The following is a 21,833-nucleotide window of genomic DNA, read 5'->3' on the forward strand; positions in this document are numbered from 1 at the left end:
TTTGGGGTGGTGCAGGTGGGGAAGGCCCCAGGTCTTTTGGGGGGGGGGGGGGGGGGGAAGAGGAGAGCTTCCCCCCATGCTGTCTCAGGCTTCGATATCGCTCATTCTACAGAAGGGCAAGAATCCGGAGCAGTATGGATTGTACCGCCCAATCTCGCTGTTGAATGTAGATGCAAAGTTCTGGGGATGCTGATAGATGATTGTGTGCCGAAGGTGATAGGGGGGACCGGACGGAGTTTGTGAAGGGGCGGCAGTTGTTGGCGAACGCATGGAGGTAGCTTAATTTTGTAATGATGCCCTCGGAGGGCTGGGAAGTGTAAGTGGTTATGGCAACGGACGTGGGGGGGGGGGGTTGGTTGGTTATCATTGCCGAGCTTATCGAACTATTACTGGGCAGCTAATATTGAAATGGTTAGGAAATGGGAAGTGGAGGAGCGGTCGGTTTGGGGACGAATAGCGGCGGCCTCGAGCAAGGGGACCAGCTGAGGGCACTGTTGTTGGCACCACTTCCATTCACGCCAGTCAGGTACTCTCCAAGACCAGTTGTGGTACCAGCACTGAGGGTTTGGAACCAGTGTCGGCACACTTTGGATTGGAAGGCATGTCGCTGTGGTGCTATTCGCGATAATTATAGGTTTGCTCCGGCAGGGTTGGATGCGAGGTTCTACGGATGGCGGCTATCCCCACCAGGGGTGGGGAAAGAATATTTTAGGGATTTGTTTGTGGAAGGGATATTTACAGGCCTGGAGCTGGAGGGCACATATCAGTTGCCGAAGGGGAATGGATTCAGATCTCTGCAAGCTCGGGACTTCATGAGAAAGGAGATGCCGTCGTTTCCAATGCTGCTGCCCCCGGTGCTGCAGGATAAGCTCTGCCGGAGGATGTAATAGGGGAGGGCAAGGTTGCAGATATGTATGGGGAGCTGTTGAAGAGGGAGAGTGCTCACCTGGAGGAAGTTAGCTGTAGGTGGGAGAAGTAGTTGGGTGGGGAGTTGAGGGCCGGAGTATGGAGTGAAGCTCGGCGGAGAGTGAATGCGTCGTCGTGTGCAAGACTAGGCCATATCCAATTTAAGGTGGTGCACAGGGCCCACATGTCCAGGATGAGTCGGTTCTTCCCAGGGGTGGAGGATAAGTGTGGGCGGTGTGCGGTGAGGCCAGGGGATCATGTCCATATGTTTTGGGTACTGAGTCATCATGACTGGGTGGTGGGGTGTGGTGTAAAATTGTAAAGTGGGGTTGGGAGTTTTTGTTTGTTTGTTGGGGGGATTCAGGGAGGGACAGATTTGTTTCCTGTAGCCGCAATTGGCTTTTATACTTCTTGATTATGTTGATATTGAAAATGCCTTCAATAAAATGTCTTTCAAAAAAAATTAGGAGGTGCAGGAGTAGGTTCACTTGGCCCTTTAAGCTTGCTCCACTAGTTAATAAGATCATAGCTGATCTAATCGAAAGCTCAACTCCACATTTCTACCCACCCCTGAAAATCTTTCACCTTCTTCATTATTAAGAATTTATATTCCTCTGCCACCATTTCAGCACAATCCTAAGCTGGCATGAGGTACAAAAGGTCATCCAACAGCTAAAGAATAACAAGGCATTGGGAGCAGATGGAATCCCTGTGGAAGCACTAGATCTCAGGAGATCTCAGCAATACCGTAATCGTGAGCATCTACAAGAAAGGTGACAAGTCTGACTGCAGTAACTGGAGGAAGTTTCCTGCTGTTGGTCACAGGAAAAGTTATCACAAGAATCCTCCTTAAATGGTTTCTCCCCGTGGCTGTAAAGCTCCTCCCAAAGGAGATTCTGCTCACTAAAGGGCAGAACGGATATTCACCTTGCTGCAACTACAAGAGAAATGCGGGGACAGCACAAACCCTTTAAAGGCCTCTGGCTTTGCCAGCTGAGGGATTATTCAGTTTCCCTCCTCAGTTTTGTCAGCCCCCAAAGGTTCGGCACCATCCTCTGCCTGCTCCACGATGACATGCAAGCCGTGATCCTGACCAACGGATCCGTCACAGACCCAATTCACTTTCGGACGGGTGTCGAGCAAAGTTGTGCCACGGCACGATGTTCTTCTCGATCATCTTTGCTGTAATGCTCCATCGCTCCCGATGCAAGTTCATCCCGCTGGAGTGGAGCGCTAACAATGGAACAAATAGGAAGCTGTTCAATCTTGGCCACCTGTAGGCCAGATCCAAGGTCATTCCTTCTGTGTCAATAAACTACAGTATGCAGACAATGCCTGCATCTACGCACACTTGGAAGCCAAGCTCCAAGCCTTCACCGAGGCTTTTGAGAGCATGGGCCTTACATAAAATATCCGTAAGACAAAGGTACTCAACCAACTTGCCCCCGCTGGACAAGACTGCCCCCGTTTGTCAAAATCCACTGAGACCTTGGACAACATGGACCACTTTTCATACCTTGGGAGCCTATTGTCAACAAGGGCAGACATCGATGACAAGGTTCAATGTCACCTTCAGTGTGCCAGCGCAGCCTTCGGCCACCTGAGGAAGAGAGTGTTTGAAGGCCAGAACCTCAGTCCAGCACCATGATTATGGTCTAAAGAGCAGTAGTGATACCCGCCCTCCTATAGGGCTTAGTTGTGGACTATGTACAGCAGACACCTCAAAACCCTGGAGAAGTATCGCCTGCGCTGCCCCCACAAGATCCTGCAAATGGAGGCTCACCAATGTAATTGTTTTGCTCGGGCCACATCCCCAGCATGAAAGCATTGAGCACACTCAATCAGCTCCGCTGCGGGCTACACTGTCTGCATGCCTGACATGAGACTTCCAAAACAACTACTCTACTCGGAGCTTCGACACAGCAAGTGAGCCCCAGGATGGCAGAGGAAACGCTTCAAGGACTCCCTTAAAACCTCCTTGAAAAAGCGTAACATCCTCACTGACGCCTGAGAATCCCGAACCCAAGACCGCACGAAGCGGAGGAAAAGCTTCAGGGAAGGAGCTGAACACTTTGAGTTTAATCGCTGAGATGAAGCTGAAGCCGTGTCAACAGAGAAAGGAGTGAGTGGCAACCTGGGCACCCCACCCACCCGCTCCTCCAACCACCATCTGCCCCACTGTAAGTCATGTATTGGACTCCTCAGTCACCTGAAAATTCATTAGTGAGGAAACTAATCATCCTCGACTCTGAGGGACTGCCTAAGAAGACCTTTGCCTTAAAAAATAGTCATAAACCCTGCTCCCACCATCTTTTGGGGAAGAGTTCCAAAGACTCAACACTGAGGAAAATATTCTAATTTCTGTCTAAAAATAAAGAGTCACCCATTTAAAATAATGGCCCCCTTGTTCTAGGTTCTCAACAAGAATAAAAATCCTCTTCACGTCCACCCTGTCAAAAGCCTTCAGGACCATATAGGTTTCAACCAAGTCGCCTCTTAGTCTTCTAACTAAAGTAGATCAAGCCTAACCTGGACACCTTTTCGTTATAAGACAACCCACTCAGCCCAGTCTAGTAACCCTTCCCTGAACTGCTTCCAATACATTTACATCCTTCCTTAAATAAGGAGACCAATATGTACACACCAGGTGTGGTCTGACCAGTGCTTTGTATATCTGAAGCATGACCTCCCTACTTTTACATTCAATTCCTCTGGCAATAAATGATAACATTCTATTAGCTTTCCTAATTACTTGCTTTACCTGCATGCTAGCATTTTGTGATTCATGCACGAGCACACCCATACCCCTCTGCGTATCAGAGCTCTACAATCTCACGATTTAGACAATGCTTCTTTATTTTCCTGCCAAAATGGACAATTTCACATCTTTCTACATTATACTCCATTTGCCAGAACTTTGCCCACTCGCTTAGCTGATGTCCCATTGTAGCCTCCTTGTATCCTCTTCGCAACTTATGTTCCCACCATCTTTTGTCGTCAGCGAACTTAGCAACAAAACCTTTGATCTCTTTATACAAGTCATTTATATAAATTGTAAATGTTGAGGCCGCAGCAATGATTCCTATGGTACAGCAATCATTACATCTTGCCAGCCAGGAAAAAAACTATTTATGCCCATCCTTTGTTTCCTGTTAGCTAGTCAATCATCTATCAATGCCAATGTGCTATCGCCCACACCATGAACTTCTATTTATGCAATAATCTTTGATGAGGCACCACATCAAATCCCTTCTGGAAATCTCAGTACATCCACTGGCTTCCCTTTTTCCACAGCACACGTTACTTCTTCAAAGAACTCCAATAAATTGATTAAATATTATTTCCCATTCACAAAACTATGCTGATTCCGCCTGATTACCCTGACTTTTTCCAAGTGCCCTGTTATAATAATAGCTTCTAACATTTTCCTTATGACAAATGTTAAGCTAGCTGTCCTGTAGTTTCCGGCTTTCGGTCTCCCTCCCTTTTTGTATAAACATTTGGCTATTTTCCAGTCGAGGGAATTTTGAAAAATTAAACCAACACAACTGTCTCACTAACCATTTATTTTAAGGCCCTCGAATGAAGTCCATCTGAATCTGGGGACTTGTCAGCCCACAGTTCCAACAATTTGCTCAATGCCACTCGTGTTCCTTCCTCCTTCTCATTTCAGCAATTTCCGGAATGTTACTTGTATCCTCTTTGGTGAAGACCGATGCAAAATACCTGTTCAGGTCATCTGCCATCTTTTTATTTTCCATTATTAATTCCCAATACTCACTTTCTATAGGACCACCACTCACTTTAACTGTTTAAAAAATATATGTATAGAAACTCTTACTATTTGTCTTTATATTTTGAGCTAGCTTTCTCTCGTACTTTAATTTTTCATTCCTTATCCATTTTCTGGTCATTCTTTGCCGTTTTTTATATTGTCACCTTGTGACCTGCCACCCACTTTGTACAATTATATGCTTTTGCCTTAAGTTTGATACTACCTTTAATATCTTTAGTTAACCACAGACCGTGGCTCCTCTGAACGTATCTATTCTGTAATATCCCCTTAAATGGCTGCCACTGCCTCTCTATTGTCCTACCCTTTAACCTAATTTACCGGTCCACTTTAGCTAGCTGTGCTTTCATGCCCTCATAATTTCCCTCATTCAAGTCTAAAATACTAGTCTTAGACCTACTCGTCACTCCTTCAAACAATTTAAAATTCAATCATAATATGATCGCTGTTACCCAGGAGCACCTTCACTGAGGATATTAATTAATTATCTAGTTACAGAATACCAGCTCAAGTATAGCCTGCTGCCTGCCTTATTCCAGAACGACTTTTCTAAGAAACTATCCCTAAAACATGTATGAATTCCTCATCTAGGCTCCTTTTGCCCGTCAGATTTTTCCAGTCCATGTAATAGATTAAAATCCCATGATTATTGCTGTACTTTTCTGACAAGCTCCCATTATTTCTTCCTTTATAATCCCGTCATATTGTGCAGTTACAATTAGGCCTGTCCACCACTCCCACAAGCCTTCATCATTTCTCATCTCTACCCAAGCATCTTCTAGGTCTGTTTCCCTGAACTTGCGTCATCCTGCTCTATTATGCTAATACCATCATTAATAAACAGAGCTACCCCTCCACCTTTTCCTAACTTACTGGCCTTCCTAAATGTCATATACCCGTCGATATTCAAGTCCCAATTTAGGTTATCCTACAGCCATGTCTCTGTAATGGTTATCAGAATGTACTTATTTATTTCTATTTCCACCATCAGTTTATCTGTATCGTTTTGAATGTACATGCATTAGATACAGTGCCTTCAGTTTTGTCCTTTTATTATTTTTGTAATCTCTAGCCTTATCTGAGATTTACTTTTAGATTTGTACTCTGCCTCTTCCCGTCATCTTGAAGATAACATTGCATTTTAATACTCCTAATGTTTATGAGTAGAAATTTTAGTTGTTAGTGAATATGTACTGGTTACCTACCTGTGGAATGAAAGCCACTTGACCCCTTCGCATAATACAACACCAGATGTCATAAGTACTTCTGCAAAATACATTGTATCAATCCCTTCCTCCTCATGTTTTTTAAACTGGATACCAGAAGTTGTAAGGAGCTCTATGGAGTCTTGAGCATACATGTCCTCTCTAAATCGACAGGAAAATTTAAAAACAGAAAAATAAACATAAGCAAATGTACCTCTTACAACAGAATCTACATAAAATGGTAAATCCACCAGTTATCCATGGTATAATGCATTAAGATTTGCATGATATATTTTTATGGTAAAACTGTATTGTTTTCAACATGTTTAAATTGCAGTGCAATTTTTTTTGCCCACAATCACAATTTCATCTTTTTATTTTCCACTGATTGGTGAATTTCATGAATTGGTCTGAAGTACATGAACTATGACCAACTGAGTGTATGTATCTTTCCACTACTGCTTTTCAGGACACTTCAGATCAACAGTAAAGAACAGATTCCAGCAGAACTTTTAGTAACAAATAAATGACAAGTCTGCAGATCTTAACCCAAATTGAGTCCTTGCAAAGACTTCACAATGCTCCTTCAGGAGTTTATTCTTGTCAAGTCGTATTTATACATTTGTACATCATACACCAAAATAACTCTCTGAATATTTCTTAATTATTATGACACTAAATACATTTTCAGCTGCAGTAATTTTAGCCTCCACTGGCAAACTATTTCCAGTGCTCGATAAGGTTGGAGTTAACATAAAGAAAAAGCTCATATTCCACCGATATAAAATGTTTTGTCTGTATGATTGCAAGGTCCCTTCAAAGTGGTTAATAAATCCAGGTCAACTGGGTGAGACAGCATTACCAGCACTTCCAGGATGGCCATGGGTACCCACTTGGCTTTGCTCCTGTCTCAAACGTTAGTCCATAGAAGTTGCAGTCTGCCCTCTTCATGTCATGACTACACTATTCTAATGGTCTTGCCCCAACCCAAGTCTTGATTCGGGAGAGAGTTCCCCAGCCATTGCCTGTTCTTGACCGGAGGATCGGCTATATCAAACGTCAAATCATGGTTCAGCAATGAGCGTTTGGTGTTTTCTGCCCCTTCTCCCCTTCAGACAGTCAAGGAATGAAACCTATGATTGTTCAGAAATCTGAACACTTAAGAATTTGCATCCATGCTCAGAATTTTTAACTTGGAAGGTCTTCCTTGGAAAATGTTGTGTGTTACATTGGGACTTTTAGTATCAGAAAATAATAAACAGACACCAACTAGATTGTCTTAAACAGTTGGATAAATTGGTTTAAGCAATAAATAACAGAAAAAACAGATCCTTAGGTGCACTTACGTCAGATTAAATTTGAAGTTGAATTGCCACGTGGAGGTGCCTGGAGGGTACTCGCCCTGTTCATTTACAAATGTCAGCCCCAACTGTATGATCTTCAGTAAATCTACGTTACAGCGCAATAGTTGGTATTGGTAGTCTGCATTACTTCTGAATTCTCCAATTGGCCGTGCTACAACACCTGGAAATTCTGTGTCCTAATAAATTTTTGAAAAATATCAGAATTTTAAAAATCCTTTTTATTTTAATAAACAAATAGCAAATGATTGCAGTTGCAGCTCTGAAAATAATATAGATTTCATGCCTCCAGAACCAAACTACCATATTTAGAAAGTGTCTTAGTTCTTCAGGTATGTTGTAGCATGAATACACCCAGAGTTACAACTCACTGCATTTTATATTCTCGAGCAAGAGATTTACAGTGTAAACTAGCTTTTACAACGAAAATCATGAGAATCCTCTCTAGCAAATATGGAGACTCACCTGGTTGTCATCGGTATTCTTATATAAATTAAGGATTCTGTAAACCTGCATTAGTTAGTCTCAATGATGATCACTATACATAGGTTTTGTAATATTTTCTGAAATAGGAAAATAGCGATAACCAAAGTCTTACAATGCTGGCAAGTTATTTAAGAACCCCCAGAGTTCAAGGGGCTTTTCCTTCCATAAAAGCCATCCTCAATTAACAAATTAAATTGGTCTAAACAGTTCCGAGTAGGTTCAAGCCTTAACAGCTATTATGCATGGCTTTGCATCACCCTACAGTTACACAACAACCCTGTTGTATAGTTTTATTTGCTAGCACACAATGATTTTTTCCCCAGGGTGTGAAATTAACTCTTGAACAACTTTGAAATGCAAACAAAACATTCTTTTAAAAAACACACTAGATGTTTTGCGATTTTAGAATGAGATTGAAAGCCACAGTTTCACTGTTATGTTAATATGTCAGATAATCCCTCTTAGCGGCATGGTAGCACACTGGTTAGCACTGTTGTTTCACAGCGCCAGGGTCCCAGGTTCCATCCCCAGCTTCAAGCACTGTCTGTGCGGAGTCTGCATGCTCTCCCCGTGTCTGTGTGGGTTTCCTCCGGGTTTCTTCCACAGTCCAAAGATGTGGAGGTTAGGTGGATTGGCAATTCTAAATTTGCCCTTAATGTCCAAAAAGGTTAGGTGGGATTACTGGGTTACAGGGATGGGGTGGAGGTGTGGGCTTAAGTAGGGTGCTTTTTCCAAGGGCCAGTGCAGACTTGATTGGCCGAATGACCCCCTTCTGCACTAGAAATTCTATGCTTACATCCAACAATTAAATTTAAACACATTACTACATTTGGCACATACTCTGAGCTACTTACTGTTAAAGTGACATGTTCATCAGGGTTTCAGCATTTCCCTCAGCCTACTAAACATAAAAGTTCAAACTTTTTCTCCAACAGAACATGCATTTAATTCTCTAAAGCAGCCAATGCTTTTCCAAAATAGCTTTTAAATATTAGAAACATGAATGCATTCTACAGAGGGCAGCACGGTGGCACAGTGGTTAGCACTGCTGACTCACAGCATCAGGGACCCGGGTTAGATTCCAACCTCGGCCGACTGTGTGGAGTTTGCACTTTCTCCCAGTGTCTGCATGGTTTTCCTCCAGGTGCTCCGGTTTCCTCCCAAAGTCGAAAGGTGGCAGGTGGATTGGCTACGCTAAATTGGTGCTAGGTGGGGTTAACTGGATAGTGTGGGGTTTGAACCTGGGTAGGGTGCTCTTTCAGAGGGTCGGTACAGACTCAGTGGGCTGAATGGCCTCCTTCTGCACTGTAGGGATTCTATGATTTGTAATGTTTCAGACTCCTTCTAAGACAAAGGAGTATTTTTCTTTTTAAGAGGTCATGGGTCCAGAAGGTGCTATCAAAGGAGCCTCGACAAGTTGCAACCACCTTGTCGATGTCAGACTTCTGTGCAGTGACTACATGTTCAGGTGGTAGATGGGGTGTCAAACAGGCTGCTTGTATCCTGAATGTTTAATGAGGCGGTGTCGGAGCGGCACTCAACCAGGCAAATATATAGCATTCCATAATATTCCTCACTTTATCTGGCAGATGGTGAACAGAGTTTGGGAAGTTTGTTACTGCAGAATTCCCAGCCTCTGACCTGTTCAGTAGCCAATGGTGGGCCCTCTTTGTGTTTCTGATCAATGGCAAACGTCAGGATGTTTACGACGGAACATTTGGCAACAGCAATGCTATTCAATGGTACGTTAGAGTCTCTTGTCAGGGATGGCAATTTCCTGGCATCTATGTGTTACTCGCCAGTTACCAGCCCTAGGTGGAATGTTCTCCAGCTCCAGCTGTATGCAGGCATGGACTGTTCAGTGTCTAAGCGGTTGTTAATGGAAGTGAACTCTGAAATCATGCAGAAAAGCTGACCTTTTGCATATCATTGAGAAAGCAGCTGAAGATGGTTGGGCCTGCAGAGATGTCTTCAGACCTCCAACACCCCCACCATCTTCCTTTTTGTTGTGTATGACTACTACAACCAGTGGCGAGTTCCCCCCTCCACTGCTTCCACTTTATATTTTATCCCCCCCACCTCACTGATTTTCATTTTAATTTTATTTTCCAACACAAAAATCTATTTCAAAACAAACAAAACTTCCCAATTCACATTTTAAAAGTGATTATATATTGAACTGTACATGTTGTTTTACATCGGGAAACATAACAATTCACAAACAAAATAGTCCAATAAACCAAAGTCACAAGGAACCCCACACAATTCTGTTAATCTGCTACATCCGTGTTCGGTACAATTCTTCTCTGGCATTTTTCGCTAAGAACAAAGTATGCTTTTACAACAATCCTAAACATAAATGCAATGAATCCAAAGCAAAGTACAATCAATTCTTGAATAACATTTCTTACATTTATCATGAAAATGGCATTAAAAAGCACCAGCTGTAGTCAAGTGTTGGTGCAAGTGAAAGAAAGCAAGATTTGTGTTGCCATGGTAATCAGAATTTATGCATACTTCAAGAAAACATTTGAAATTCTGAAAAGATTTGATTGTAGCAAGGTCAGGATGTGGCAACGGAGAATAAAATGAACTCTCAGTGATTACTAAAAGGGTCATGACTAATGTAGTTGCTTCAATCCAATTTGTGTAATCTTATTCGGAAAATATCAGCTGACTAGTACTCAGCAAGGATTATGCAATAATAGTTTTCCCAGGGCCCTCCTTCTTTTACACCTGGACATTTGAAACTGTTAAATGCCTCCCCACTTGAAGATTGAGCCTCATAGCACTTATGATGAAGGAAATATCAAGCTGTCTGTTCTCCCAATAGATCTAAACATGTTTAATGTTTTCAGCATTTTCTGTTTTTGTTTCAGCATTAATAATTTATTGCTTTTAGTTTTCATAACACTAGTTTGCGTTTTTTGAAAGTTAGCTGATGTTCCGTACCATTGTGGTCGGGGTTACAATAGTTTCAGCATCCTTCACTGAAAAGGGTAAGCTTGAAAATGAAATGTTTTCAACAATATGAGAAAAAGACAATTGTGCCATAGGGTGGCACGGTAGCACAGTGGTTACCATTGTTGCTTCACAGTACCAGGGCCCTAGGTTTGATTCCCGGCTTGGGTGACTGTCTGTGCGGAGTCTGCACGTTCTCCCCGTGCCTGTGTGGATTTCCTCCCACAGTCCAAAGATAATGTGAGGGTTAGGTAGATTGATCACACCAAATGCCCCATAGGGTCCAAATGTTAGATGGGGTTGCTGGATAGGGTGGTGGTGTGGGCTTAGGTAGGGTGTTCTTTCAGGGGTCGGCGTAGAATCGATGGGCCAAATGGCCTCCTTCTGCACTATGTAAATTCTATGATATGATCTATTCATGCTCCACAACAACCCTGGCATTCACTATTGCAAATAGACGTTGTTTTCATCAGCCTCTGCTGCTCTCCCAATCCTCCTGCTCATCAAGCCAAACCACAGCCCCCATCCCCGAAACAAGCTGTCATTCTCTTACAAATGACCATCTCATTTCCATACTTTTCACTTCTAGACTTCCGGATAAGTGTCCATCTCCCCGTTCGAATCTCTCCAATCAGGATGCTCCACCTCCCCCCCCACCTTGCAGCCTTTTACAAGGTGGCAGGAAGAATGGATTGCCGGTGGCGGCCATCGTGTGCGTGGTTGCACATTTGGTGGCTCCCCCTCGTGGTGGAATTTGCGGACCTTTTTCCCAGCTAAAGGGCGGATTTTTTTTGATTAATAAAGGTGCAGGAGGGGTGGTAGGCGAAAGTGTCCCACCGGTGGATGGATTTGTGGACCAGAAGTGGCCGAAAAAGAAGGGAACAGTAGGTGATAACTGGAGTGGTGCCTGCAACACAGGAGAAGATGGCGCAGGGTCAGGGATCGGCCCTACCCTCTCAATGGTCGACGGAGCAACTGGTGGACTTCCTTTACGAGAAGTTCACTCAGCAGAGGAAGGAGAATTTGGAGGACCTGGCTAGTGTGGTGGACCCGATAAAGGCGGGGATCGACCGTATGGAGATGAGGCTAGAGGCCCAGAGTCAGGTGATCCAGAAGGTGGAGGAGACGGTGGGGGAGAACGAGGAGCAGCGTGCCTCAATGACAGCGGAGATGGGAACGATAAATGGGTGGCATTCAAAGTGGGGAGTATGATGGCTGACTCTGGGGGGGGGGGGGGGGGTAGAGATATGTGATGGTGAGTGGGAAATTGGAGGGGATGTCGGTGGTGTTGGTGAATATTTATGCTCTGAACTGGGATGATGTGGAGTTTATGAAGCGACTGTTTATGAAGATCCCCAAGATGGACTCACATCGGCTGATAATGGGGGGGATGATTTTAATATGGTTTTAGACCCAAGGTTTGACCGGTCGAGTTCAAGGTCGTGGAGGGTGCCAGTGGTAGCGAAGGACGCGAGGGGGTTTATGGAGCACATGAGGGCGTAGATCCGTGGAGGTTTGGGAGGCCAAAGCAAGTGCGTGGACGAACCGGGTGAGCTTGGATTATTTTAGGCTGTACCGGGGGACGAGGCAGGGTGTCCACTCTCCCCACTGCTTTTTGCCTTGGCTATAGAACCGTTGGCGATGGCGTTGAGAGCTTCGAGAGACTGGCAGGGATAGTTACTGTACATTTTGGATCCGTTGGGGGGATTGGGGGGCGGGGAGGGGGAGAATTCGGCCTGTTTTTGGGATACAAAATGAACATGGGTAAAAGTGAGGTCTTTCCGATCCAGGTGAGGGAGCAGGAGAAGAGATTGGGGGAGATGCCGTTCGAGGTGGTGGGTATTTCGGTATTTGAGTATTCAGGTGGCGCAGGGGTGGGAGCAGCTGCACAAGCTGAATCAGGCTCGGTTGGTGGAGCAGTTGAGGGGGGACTTTGCAAGGTGGGATGCGCTCCCGCTGTCACTGGCGGGGAGGATTCTGACGGTGAAGATGGCGGACCTCCCGAGGTTCTTGTTTGTTTTTCAGAGCCTCCCGATCTTAATTCCCAAGACGTTTTTCAGGAAAGTGAACACAGTGATCTCGTATAGTGATGGGTAGTGGGGGAGGGATCGGTGTGGGAGCGGATGGAGGCAGTCTCATGTAAAGATAAGAGTCAAGGAGCACTGCTAATGGTGCCTTTGCCGCTCTCGTCGACCGTGCACAAGCCCGGTAGCGGTGGAGGCTCTGAGGATGTGGGGACAGTGGCGGCAACATATGGGGCTGCAGGGGGCGTTGGTGTGGGCACTGATATGCGGCAACCACCGGTTTGTGCCGGTGGGGGCTGGATGGGAGGTGGCAGCGGGTGAGGAACGAGCGGTTTGGGGATCTTTTTATAAAATGGGGGTTTTCCATGTATGGAAGAGTTGGAGGAGGAGTTCTGAGCTGCCCGATGAGAATGGGTTTTGCAATTTGAAGGTGAGGGACTTTGTGCGGAGGCAGGATTCGACTTTCCCACACCTCCCGCCCCAGGGTCTACAGGATAAGGGAGTGTCGAAAGCGGGGGAGGGAAAGGTATCTGAAATCTATAAAGAACTTATGGATCGGGAGGGAGCTCTGATAGGGGAGGTGAAGCGGATGTGGGAGGAAGGGATGGGTGGGGAGTTGGAGGCTGGGTTATGGGAGGACACCCTGAGGCGCTTCAATGCATCCTCGCTGTATGCAAGGCTTAGCCTGATATAACTTAAGGTGGTCCACAGGGCTCACCATTACTGTTGCCCGGATGAGCAGGTTCTTTGAACGGATAGAGGATAGGTGTGGGCGGTGTGCGGGTGGGCCTGCGAATCATATCCATAGTTTTGGGGATTCTGGCAGGGGTTTGCTGATGTCATATTGGAGGTACTGAAGGTAAGGGTGGTTCCAGGTCCAGAGGTGGCGATCTGTGTGTCAGAAGACCCGGGGGCCCAGGGGGTGAGAGAGGCCGATGTCTTGACCTTTGCCTCCCTGGTAGCCCGGAAACGGATCTTGTTAACATGGAGGGACTCGGAGCCCACGAAGTCGGGGGTGTGGGTTAGTGACGTTGCTGGGTTTCTCCGGCTTGAGAAGATCAAGTTTGCCCTGAGGGGATCGATATTAGGGTTTGCCCAGAGGTGGCGGGCATTTATCGACTTTTGGGGGGAAAATTAAGCTGTCAGCTGTACCGGGGGGGTGGGAGGGGTTTGGTTTGGTGGCTGGGTTTGGTGTGTGGTTGCTTATTTTGTTAAAATTTAGAATATAAATGCCTTAATAAAATACTTTTCAATAAAAAAAGGTGGCAGGAAGAATGAGGTGAGGTAACATGAACTAAATTGGAGAATTTTTAATCTGCTGTAAAAAGGGAGACCTAAATTATTGAAAGAGACAGGAGAAGTTGAGAAGACAGTTTTAAAAAAAAGTGCTAGGGATGAGAGACTTCAGTTAGGTGGATATATTGGAGAAGCTGGGGCTTTTCACCTCAGAAAAGGTGGAGAGGAGATTTGATGGAAGTATTCATTCACCAATGACACAGTAAATAAGGATAAACAATTCCCATTAGTGGGAGGGTTGAAATCTAAACATCATTCAAGGTGAACCACAAAAGAACCAAGAGACATAAAGAAAATATTATGCAGTGAGTGGTAAGGATTGTGAATGCACTGCCCGAGTGTGATGGAGGCAGATGCAATCATGGTTTTGATAAGGGACTTCAATAATTATTTGGAGAAATAATTTGCAAGGCTCCAGGGAAACAATAAAGCTGTTGGACTAGCTGAATCGCTCTGGCAGAGCAAGCATGGACACAACAGGCAGAAAGGCCTCTTTATCAAGGCAAATAGAAAGTTGCAGTTGCAGAGGGTAAATATTGGCATGGATAAAAGATTGGCGAGCGAACAACAAACAGAGTGTAGGCATAAATGGGTCTTTTCTGTTGGCAAAATAGAACAAATGGTGTGCCACAGTGATCAGTGCTGGGGCCTCAACTTTTAACTATTTATATAAATTATTTGGATGGAGGGACCAAAGGTATGGTTGCGAAATCTGCTAATGAGGCAAAGATAAGTTGTGAAGAGGACATCACAAGGATACAAAAGGATATACGCTGTAGATAGGTTGAGTGGGCAAAGATCTGGCAAATGGAGTATAAAGTGGGGAAATGTAAAATTGTCCATTTTGGCAAGAAAAATAAAAAATAAATATATTTTCTAAATGGCGAGAGATTGCAGAGCTCAAAGATGCAGTGGGGTCTAGGTGTCCTGGTGCACTGAATTGCAAGAGGTTAGTATGCAGGTACTACAAGTAATTTCGGAAAGCAAATAGAATTGTTTATTGCAAGTGGAAAAAGTAGACAGATTACACTTTAATAATAATAAAGATGATTATTATTATTATATAATAATAATAAAGATTATTATTATAATTGTTTATTACAAGTGGAAAAAGTAGACAGATTACGCTTCAACGGGGCATTGGTGAGACCATATCGGGAGTACTGCATACAGTACTGATCTCTTTATCCAAGACAAGGTGAGGTGGCACAGTGGTTAGCACTGTTGCTTCGCTCCAGGGTCCCCAAGTTCAATTCCCGGCTTGGTTCACTGTCTGTGCAGAGCAAAAAAAAAAAAAACTGTGCGGAGTGTGCACGTTCTCCCAGTGTCTGCGTGGGTTTCCTCCGGGTGCTTCTGTTTCCTCCCACAAGTCCCGAAAGACATGCTGTTAGGTAATTTGGACATTCTGAATTCTGCCTCAGTATACCCGAACAGACGCAGAATGTGGCGACTAGGGGCTTTTCACAGTAACTTCATTGTAGTGTTAATGTAAGCCTACATGTGACAATAAAGATTATTAGTATTAAATGCATTGGAAGCAGTTCAAAGAAGGTTTACTAGACTAACAACTGAATGGACGGGTTGTCTTATGAAGAAAGATTGGACAGGTTCGGCTTGTATCTGCTGGATTTTAGAAGACTAAGAGGTGACTTGATTGAAACATACAAAATCCTGAGGGGTCTTGAGAGGGTGGATGTGGAGAGGGCGTTTCTTCTTGTGGGAGAATCTAGAACTGGGGGTCACAAACAATTGAAGAGAAATATTTTCGCCAAGATGGTTGAGAGTCTTTGGAACTCTCTTCCTTAAAAGGCAGTGGAAACAGTCTTTGAATATTTTTAAGGCAAAGATAGAGAGATACTTGATAACATGACGAACTCCAATATTTACCTCAACGTCGGGCAGAGATGGGGAGTTCAGAGGCCCGGAATTACAGGTCCCGTCAGGCCTCTGTTGTTGGTGTCCTTTACGTTTTTATGCTAGGAATGGCCTTGCAAAATGCTCAAAAGAGAAAGAAGAAAAGTAAAACAGTTCGACCTGAAGAGGAGAGAAAGTGCTCCAAAGAGCAAGACCACAGGGAGGGAGCAGGGAAAAGATCCCAAACCAAGAATAGGGTCCCAAAAAAGGGAGCGGGGCAGAAAAAGCTCCAAGAAGACAGAGATCAGAAATAGATCCTGTTAACCAAAACTGAGAGAAAGCAGCAGAGCAATAGATACCAAATTAAAGAGAGCAACTGCATGGAGCTCCCTTTGAACCAAGTGGGCTCAAGAGAAGCCCAGAAGATTTGAGGAGGCAGCCGACAATTGGTGAGGGCGTTTGTTATGTTACAGCCAGCTGAATATCTGAAATTGTGCTTGGAAGGTGAAGCTCGAGTATATTGTCGAAACCGTCTCTGGGTCAAGCCAAGCTGGGGGCTAGCAATATTTGGAGTAGTGGACGAACCGTGAGTGCAGGAGGCGAAAGAGGCCGGCATTCTGGCCTTTGCGTCCCTAGTAGCCCGGCGAAGGATCTTGCTAATGTGGAAGGAGGCGAAGCCAGGAAGGGTGGATGAGCAAGAGATAACATGAAGGGTTGGGAAAACTGGCACGTACGGGTGAGGGCCAGTGTACAAAGCTGTGTAAATATATCATTTTGTCATGTATATATCTTGCTCTGCGCGATTTCTCATTTTTTTTTTTGTTACGAGGGGGGGGGGGGGGTTATTGTTTGTAAGGGAGAAAAATTGTGTTAAAAAACTTTAATAAATATATATATTGTTTTAAAAATTGTTGAAACCGTCTGACTGGAGTGACCTTTGGAGAAAATTCTAAGGCATATTCTTAAAACATGGATATTTTAAACCCTCATGGGAAAAATAATGTTTCAGTGAGACTGAATAGCTCATGGTGCGGCAGACCTCTGGGTGTTGTGAAATGCATAGCATCTGCTTTGGTTGCATCGGTCATTTATTTTGGAATATGGTGCATCATTTGGTTCACATGTACTGCATAATTACCCTAAATTTTAAAGCATAAGATAGATATGGTAAATTGCTTTACCTTTCTGAATTTGTATGTAATTGTCCAGATATAGCTGGGGCGAAAGAATTGTGAATATTTGAATCATTTTGTGTTTTCATTGAGATTTTTTTCAACCTTTTTGTCTTCTGTAATATAGTTCATTTTTCTTGTTCAACACATTTTTTTCGCTAAAGTTCATTAGCTGACTCCTGTGAATTTGTTGAGTAACTTGCCTCCATGGTTTCTGAAAAACGTTAGCATCTATCAAGCCTAGTTTCACTCTGGGAACGGACTTGTCCAGTATTATCAACTGGGATCATAACAATAAGCAAGGGGTGAAAGGTTACAATCAGATCAGCCATGATCCTATTGAAAGGCGGTGAAAGCTCAAGACGCTGAATGGCCTACACCTGCTCCTAATTTGTATGTTTATATGCCTTGATATCTCAGGTGGGCTTGCTGTCAGATTTGCTTGGTAGCACTTTGCTAAAGCACTTGTATATTTAATTATGTTAAAGGAACTATAAAAATGCAGATTGTGTTATTGACATGGGGCCAGAAGCAAATTGAAGTGGGTTTGGAAGCTGGAACAGGAGTGAGAGAAATGAGGTATACAAGAAAATGTTCAAATAGCCTGTATCTTTGCCAAGATGGGAATAAAGGGATTACATGAGACAACAAGGTAAAGGAAGCAATCAGGAATAAGGGTTAGAGTTTATATGGAGGGAGAGAGGAATGGAAGGGTAGAACCATAGAATCCCTACAGTACACGAGGGCATCCAACCCATCGAGTGTGTACCGACCCTACCAAGGCCACTCCCCGTCCTATCCCCATAACTCCCCTAATCTGCACATTTCTGGAGACTAAGGGGAAATTTAGCATGCCAAATCCACCCAACCTACACTTATTGGGACTGTGGGAGGAAACTGGAGTGCCCGGAGAAAACCCACACAAATACGGGGTGAACGTGCAAACTCCACACAGACAGTGACCCAAGGCCGGAACTGAACTTGGGTCCCTGGCACAGTGAGGCAGTTGATTGAAAAATCAAATCAGCACTCACATGAACAATTGCCACTTGGTAAAGTACCAGAGGACTGCAGTTAATAAATGTGAAAACATACCCCAGCAACAGTGATGGCTTTCAACAAGGGTGAAAACTGACAAAAAAATTACAATTATAGCTATCTGGTTTCTTTTCTCTCGGAGTTCTCGTCCGTAGATTATTTCTCTAGAAACGTTTGGGCTCTTTTCTCACTCCCACACTGCTTCTTCATACAATATTTTTCAGCTATTCCACTTGATATTTATTAGCTTTCTTCAGTTCCTAGCTACAGCAGTGTTACTGGCAATGTATGCAGAGAAGGCTTTTGATCGGGTGGAGTGGGCGTATTTGTTGGGGGTGCTGGGTCGGTCCGGGTTTGGCCACGGTTTTGTGGATTGGGTTCGGCAGCTGTATAGAGTGCAGATGTTGAGTGTCCAGACAAACAGGACGAGTTTCGGGTACTTCGGGCTCCATCGGGGGCAAGGCAGTGGTGCCTGCTCTTCCCAGGCTCTTTGGTTTGGTGATAGAGCCGCTGGCAATGGCACTTAGGGCATTGAGGGATTGCGCGGAGCAGAGTCTCGCTATATACGGACAATCTTTTGTTATATATCCTGGACCCGGTGGGCAGCTTTGAAAGAACAGTGAAGATCTTGAGGGACTTTGGCCGGTTTACGGGGTATAAATTGAACATGGGAAAGAGCAAAAGGTTCCCGATTAATGCTAGAGTACAGGAGAGGAGGTTAGGGGAGTTGCAGTTCTGGGTGGTGGAGGTGCGTTTTCGGTATTTAAGAATCTAGGTAGTGTGAATTTGGGAGTAGCTACATAAATTGAACTTAGTACATCTGGTGGAGGGAATGAAGGCGAGTTTCAAGAGGTGAAATGAAATGAAATGAAAATTGCTTATTGTCACAAGTAGGCTTCAATGAAGTTACTGTGAAAAGCCCCTAGTCGCCACATTCCGGCGCCTGTTCGGGGAGGCTGTTACAGGAATTGAACCGTGCTGCTGGCATGCCTTGGTCTGCTTTCAAAGCCAGCAATTTAGCCCTGTGCTAAGTTGCCGCTGTCGCTGGCTGGGTGCGTGCAGACGGTTAAAATAACGGTGCTGCCCAGGTTCTTGTTCGTGTTCCAGAACCTCCCCAACTTTTGTCCCCAAGTCCTTTTTTATAATAATAATCTTTATTAGTGTCACAAGTAGGCTTACATTACCACAGCAATGAAGTTACTATGAAAATCCCCGTGGAAGGTAAATGGGATAATTTTGGGATTGTCTGGGTGAAGGTGTTTCTGAAGAAGAGGCGAGGGCCGGCTGCAGAGTTTGATGAATTGTATTGGGCGGCGAACATTGCAATGGTGAGGAAATGGGCAGTGGAGGAGGGGCCGGTTTGGGGCAGATGGGGGCTGCATAGTGTAGGGGGATGTGTTTGAGGGCACTGCTGTTGACACCCCTTTCCATTTTAGCCTGTTCTCCGTGAGCCCAGTGGTTGTTTCAGCTTTGCGGGTGAGGAGCCAGTGCAGGCACCATTTCAGTTTAGAGGGGACATTGTTGTGGGCGCTGATCTGTGTCAATCACAGGTTTACGCTGGTGGGGCTGGATGCGAGTTTTTGGGGGTGACGGAAGGCAGGGATAGAGTACTTTACGGACTTATTTATGTTGCAGGTTTAGAGGAGTTGGAGGAAACGTATGAGCTGTGAAAAGGGAATGGTTTAAGATACCTGCAGGTGAGGGATTTTGTGAGTGGAGAGGTGCCGTCCTTCCCAGGGCTGCCACCGCTGGTGCTGCAAGACAAGCTATTGTCAGAGGATGGTACTGGGGAGGGGAGAGTGTTGGTCATCTGCAGCGAGTGGAGGAGATAAAGCATAAATAGGTGGAGTTGGATGGGAATTGTGGACCAGGACATGGAAGGAGGCCCTAGAAGGGTGAACACATCCTTGTTGTGTGCAAGGTTAAGCCTCATGCAGTTTAAGGTAGTGCATTGGGCCCACATGACGTTTGAGAGGATGATCCGTTTTTTGTTGTTGCAGGGGTGGAGGATAGGTGTGTGGTATGTCCCGTGAACCACGTTCACATGTTTTGGTCGAGTCCAACGTTGAGGGGGCTCCACCGGGGGATCATAGAATCATAGACTTTACAGTGCAGAAGGAAGCCATTTGGCTCATCGAGCAAACGACACAAAGGTTGGTGGAATTGCGGATAGCGATGAGGACTGTCTGAGGATACAGCAGGATTTAGATTGTCTGGAGATTTGGCAGATGGAGTTTAATCCGGACAAATGTGAGGTAATGCATTTTGGAAGGGCTAATGCAGGTAGGGAATATACAGTGAATGGTAGAACCCTCAAGAGTATTAAAAGTCAAAGAGATCTAGGAGTACAGGTCCACAGGTCATTGAAAGGGGCAACACAGGTGGAGAAGGTAGTCAAGAAGGCATACGGCATGCTTGCCTTCATTGGCCGGGGCATTGAGTATAAGAATTGGCAAGTCATGTTGCAGCTGTATAGAACCTTAGTTAGGCCACACTTGGAGTATAGTGTTCAATTCTGGTCGCCACACTACCAGAAGGATGTGGAGGCTTTAGAGAGGGTGCAGAAGAGATTTACCAGAATGTTGCCTGGTATGGAGGGCATAAGCTATGAGGAGCGATTGAATAAACTCGGTTTGTTCTCACTGGAACGAAGGAGGTTGAGGGGCGACCTGATAGAGGTATACAAAATTATGAGGGGCATAGACAGAGTGGATAGTCAGAGGCTTTTCCCCAGGGTAGAGGGGTCAATTACTAGGCGGCATAGGTTTAAGGTGAGAGGGGCAAGGTTTAGAGTAGATGTACGAGGCAAGTTTTTTTACGCAGAGGGTAGTGGGTGCCTGGAACTCACTACCGGAGGAGGTAGTGGAAGCAGGGACGATAGGGACATTTAAGGGGCATCTTGACAAATATATGAATAGGATGGGAATAGAAGGATACGGACCCAGGAAGTGTAGAAGATTGTAGTTTAGTCGGGCAGTATGGTCGGCACGGGCTTGGAGGGCCGAAGGGCCTGTTCCTGTGCTGTACATTTCTTTGTTCTTTGAGTTTGCACCTGCCCTTGGAACGTGCAGACTCCACACATACAGTGACCCAAGCCGGGAATCGAACCTGGGACCCTGGAGCTGTGAAGCATCAGTGGTAACGTCTGTGCTACCGTGCTGCCCCTTCTCGGATGTCAGGTCTGAGATTCTGGGTGTGGGGACGACCTTGAATCCGGAGGTGCCGATATTTGGTGTGTCGGAAGATCCGGGTGCCCAGGTGGAGAGAGAGGCCGATTGACTGGCCTTTGCCTCCCTGATAGCCCGGAGACAGATCTTGTTGGGCTAGCGGGACTCTGAGCCACTGAAGGCTGGGGTATGGGTGAGTGACCTGGCAGAAATCCTGCTTTTGGAAAAGGTCAAGTTCGACTTCCAGGGGTTAGAGGAGGAGTTCACCCGGAGGTGGATACCGTTCATTGATTTCTTCAAGGCGAATTGAGGGGTCAGCAGAGCGGAAAAGGGAGATAAGGGGGAAACGTTAGGAGGTGGGGTGTGTTGGATTGTTGGTATCGGGGGATGGTGGGTGCCTGTATTTTCTGTTCATGTTGATGTTTGGTCATCTGAGATTTTCACGTACATATATAAAATGCCTTTATTCTCCACAATGCTGTTCCACGCTGTTTTAGTCACCTCTTTATTTTCTCTTACATTCACCAGGATACAAAATATCAATGGCAAGACAAAAATGGTCAGGTTTAT

General features: G+C 45.0%; 1 protein-coding gene across 3 annotated transcripts in view; it reads right to left on the bottom strand.

Annotated features, from left to right (window-relative positions):
• The window catches only part of LOC140408941 (CCR4-NOT transcription complex subunit 7), a 53,659-nt gene that overhangs the window by 23,732 nt on the left and 8,094 nt on the right, over window positions 1-21,833 (bottom strand). For all 3 annotated transcript variants that reach the window (XM_072496862.1, XM_072496863.1, XM_072496864.1), the window contains 2 exons: window positions 7,251-7,444; window positions 5,905-6,066 (listed from right to left, as the gene is read on the bottom strand). In XM_072496862.1, coding sequence (XP_072352963.1) covers window positions 5,905-6,066; window positions 7,251-7,444 — 356 coding nt within the window. The remainder of the gene's footprint in view (window positions 1-5,904; window positions 6,067-7,250; window positions 7,445-21,833) is intronic.

Source organism: Scyliorhinus torazame, chromosome 3, assembly GCF_047496885.1.
Source record: "Scyliorhinus torazame isolate Kashiwa2021f chromosome 3, sScyTor2.1, whole genome shotgun sequence".
Lineage (NCBI taxonomy): Eukaryota > Metazoa > Chordata > Chondrichthyes > Carcharhiniformes > Scyliorhinidae > Scyliorhinus > Scyliorhinus torazame.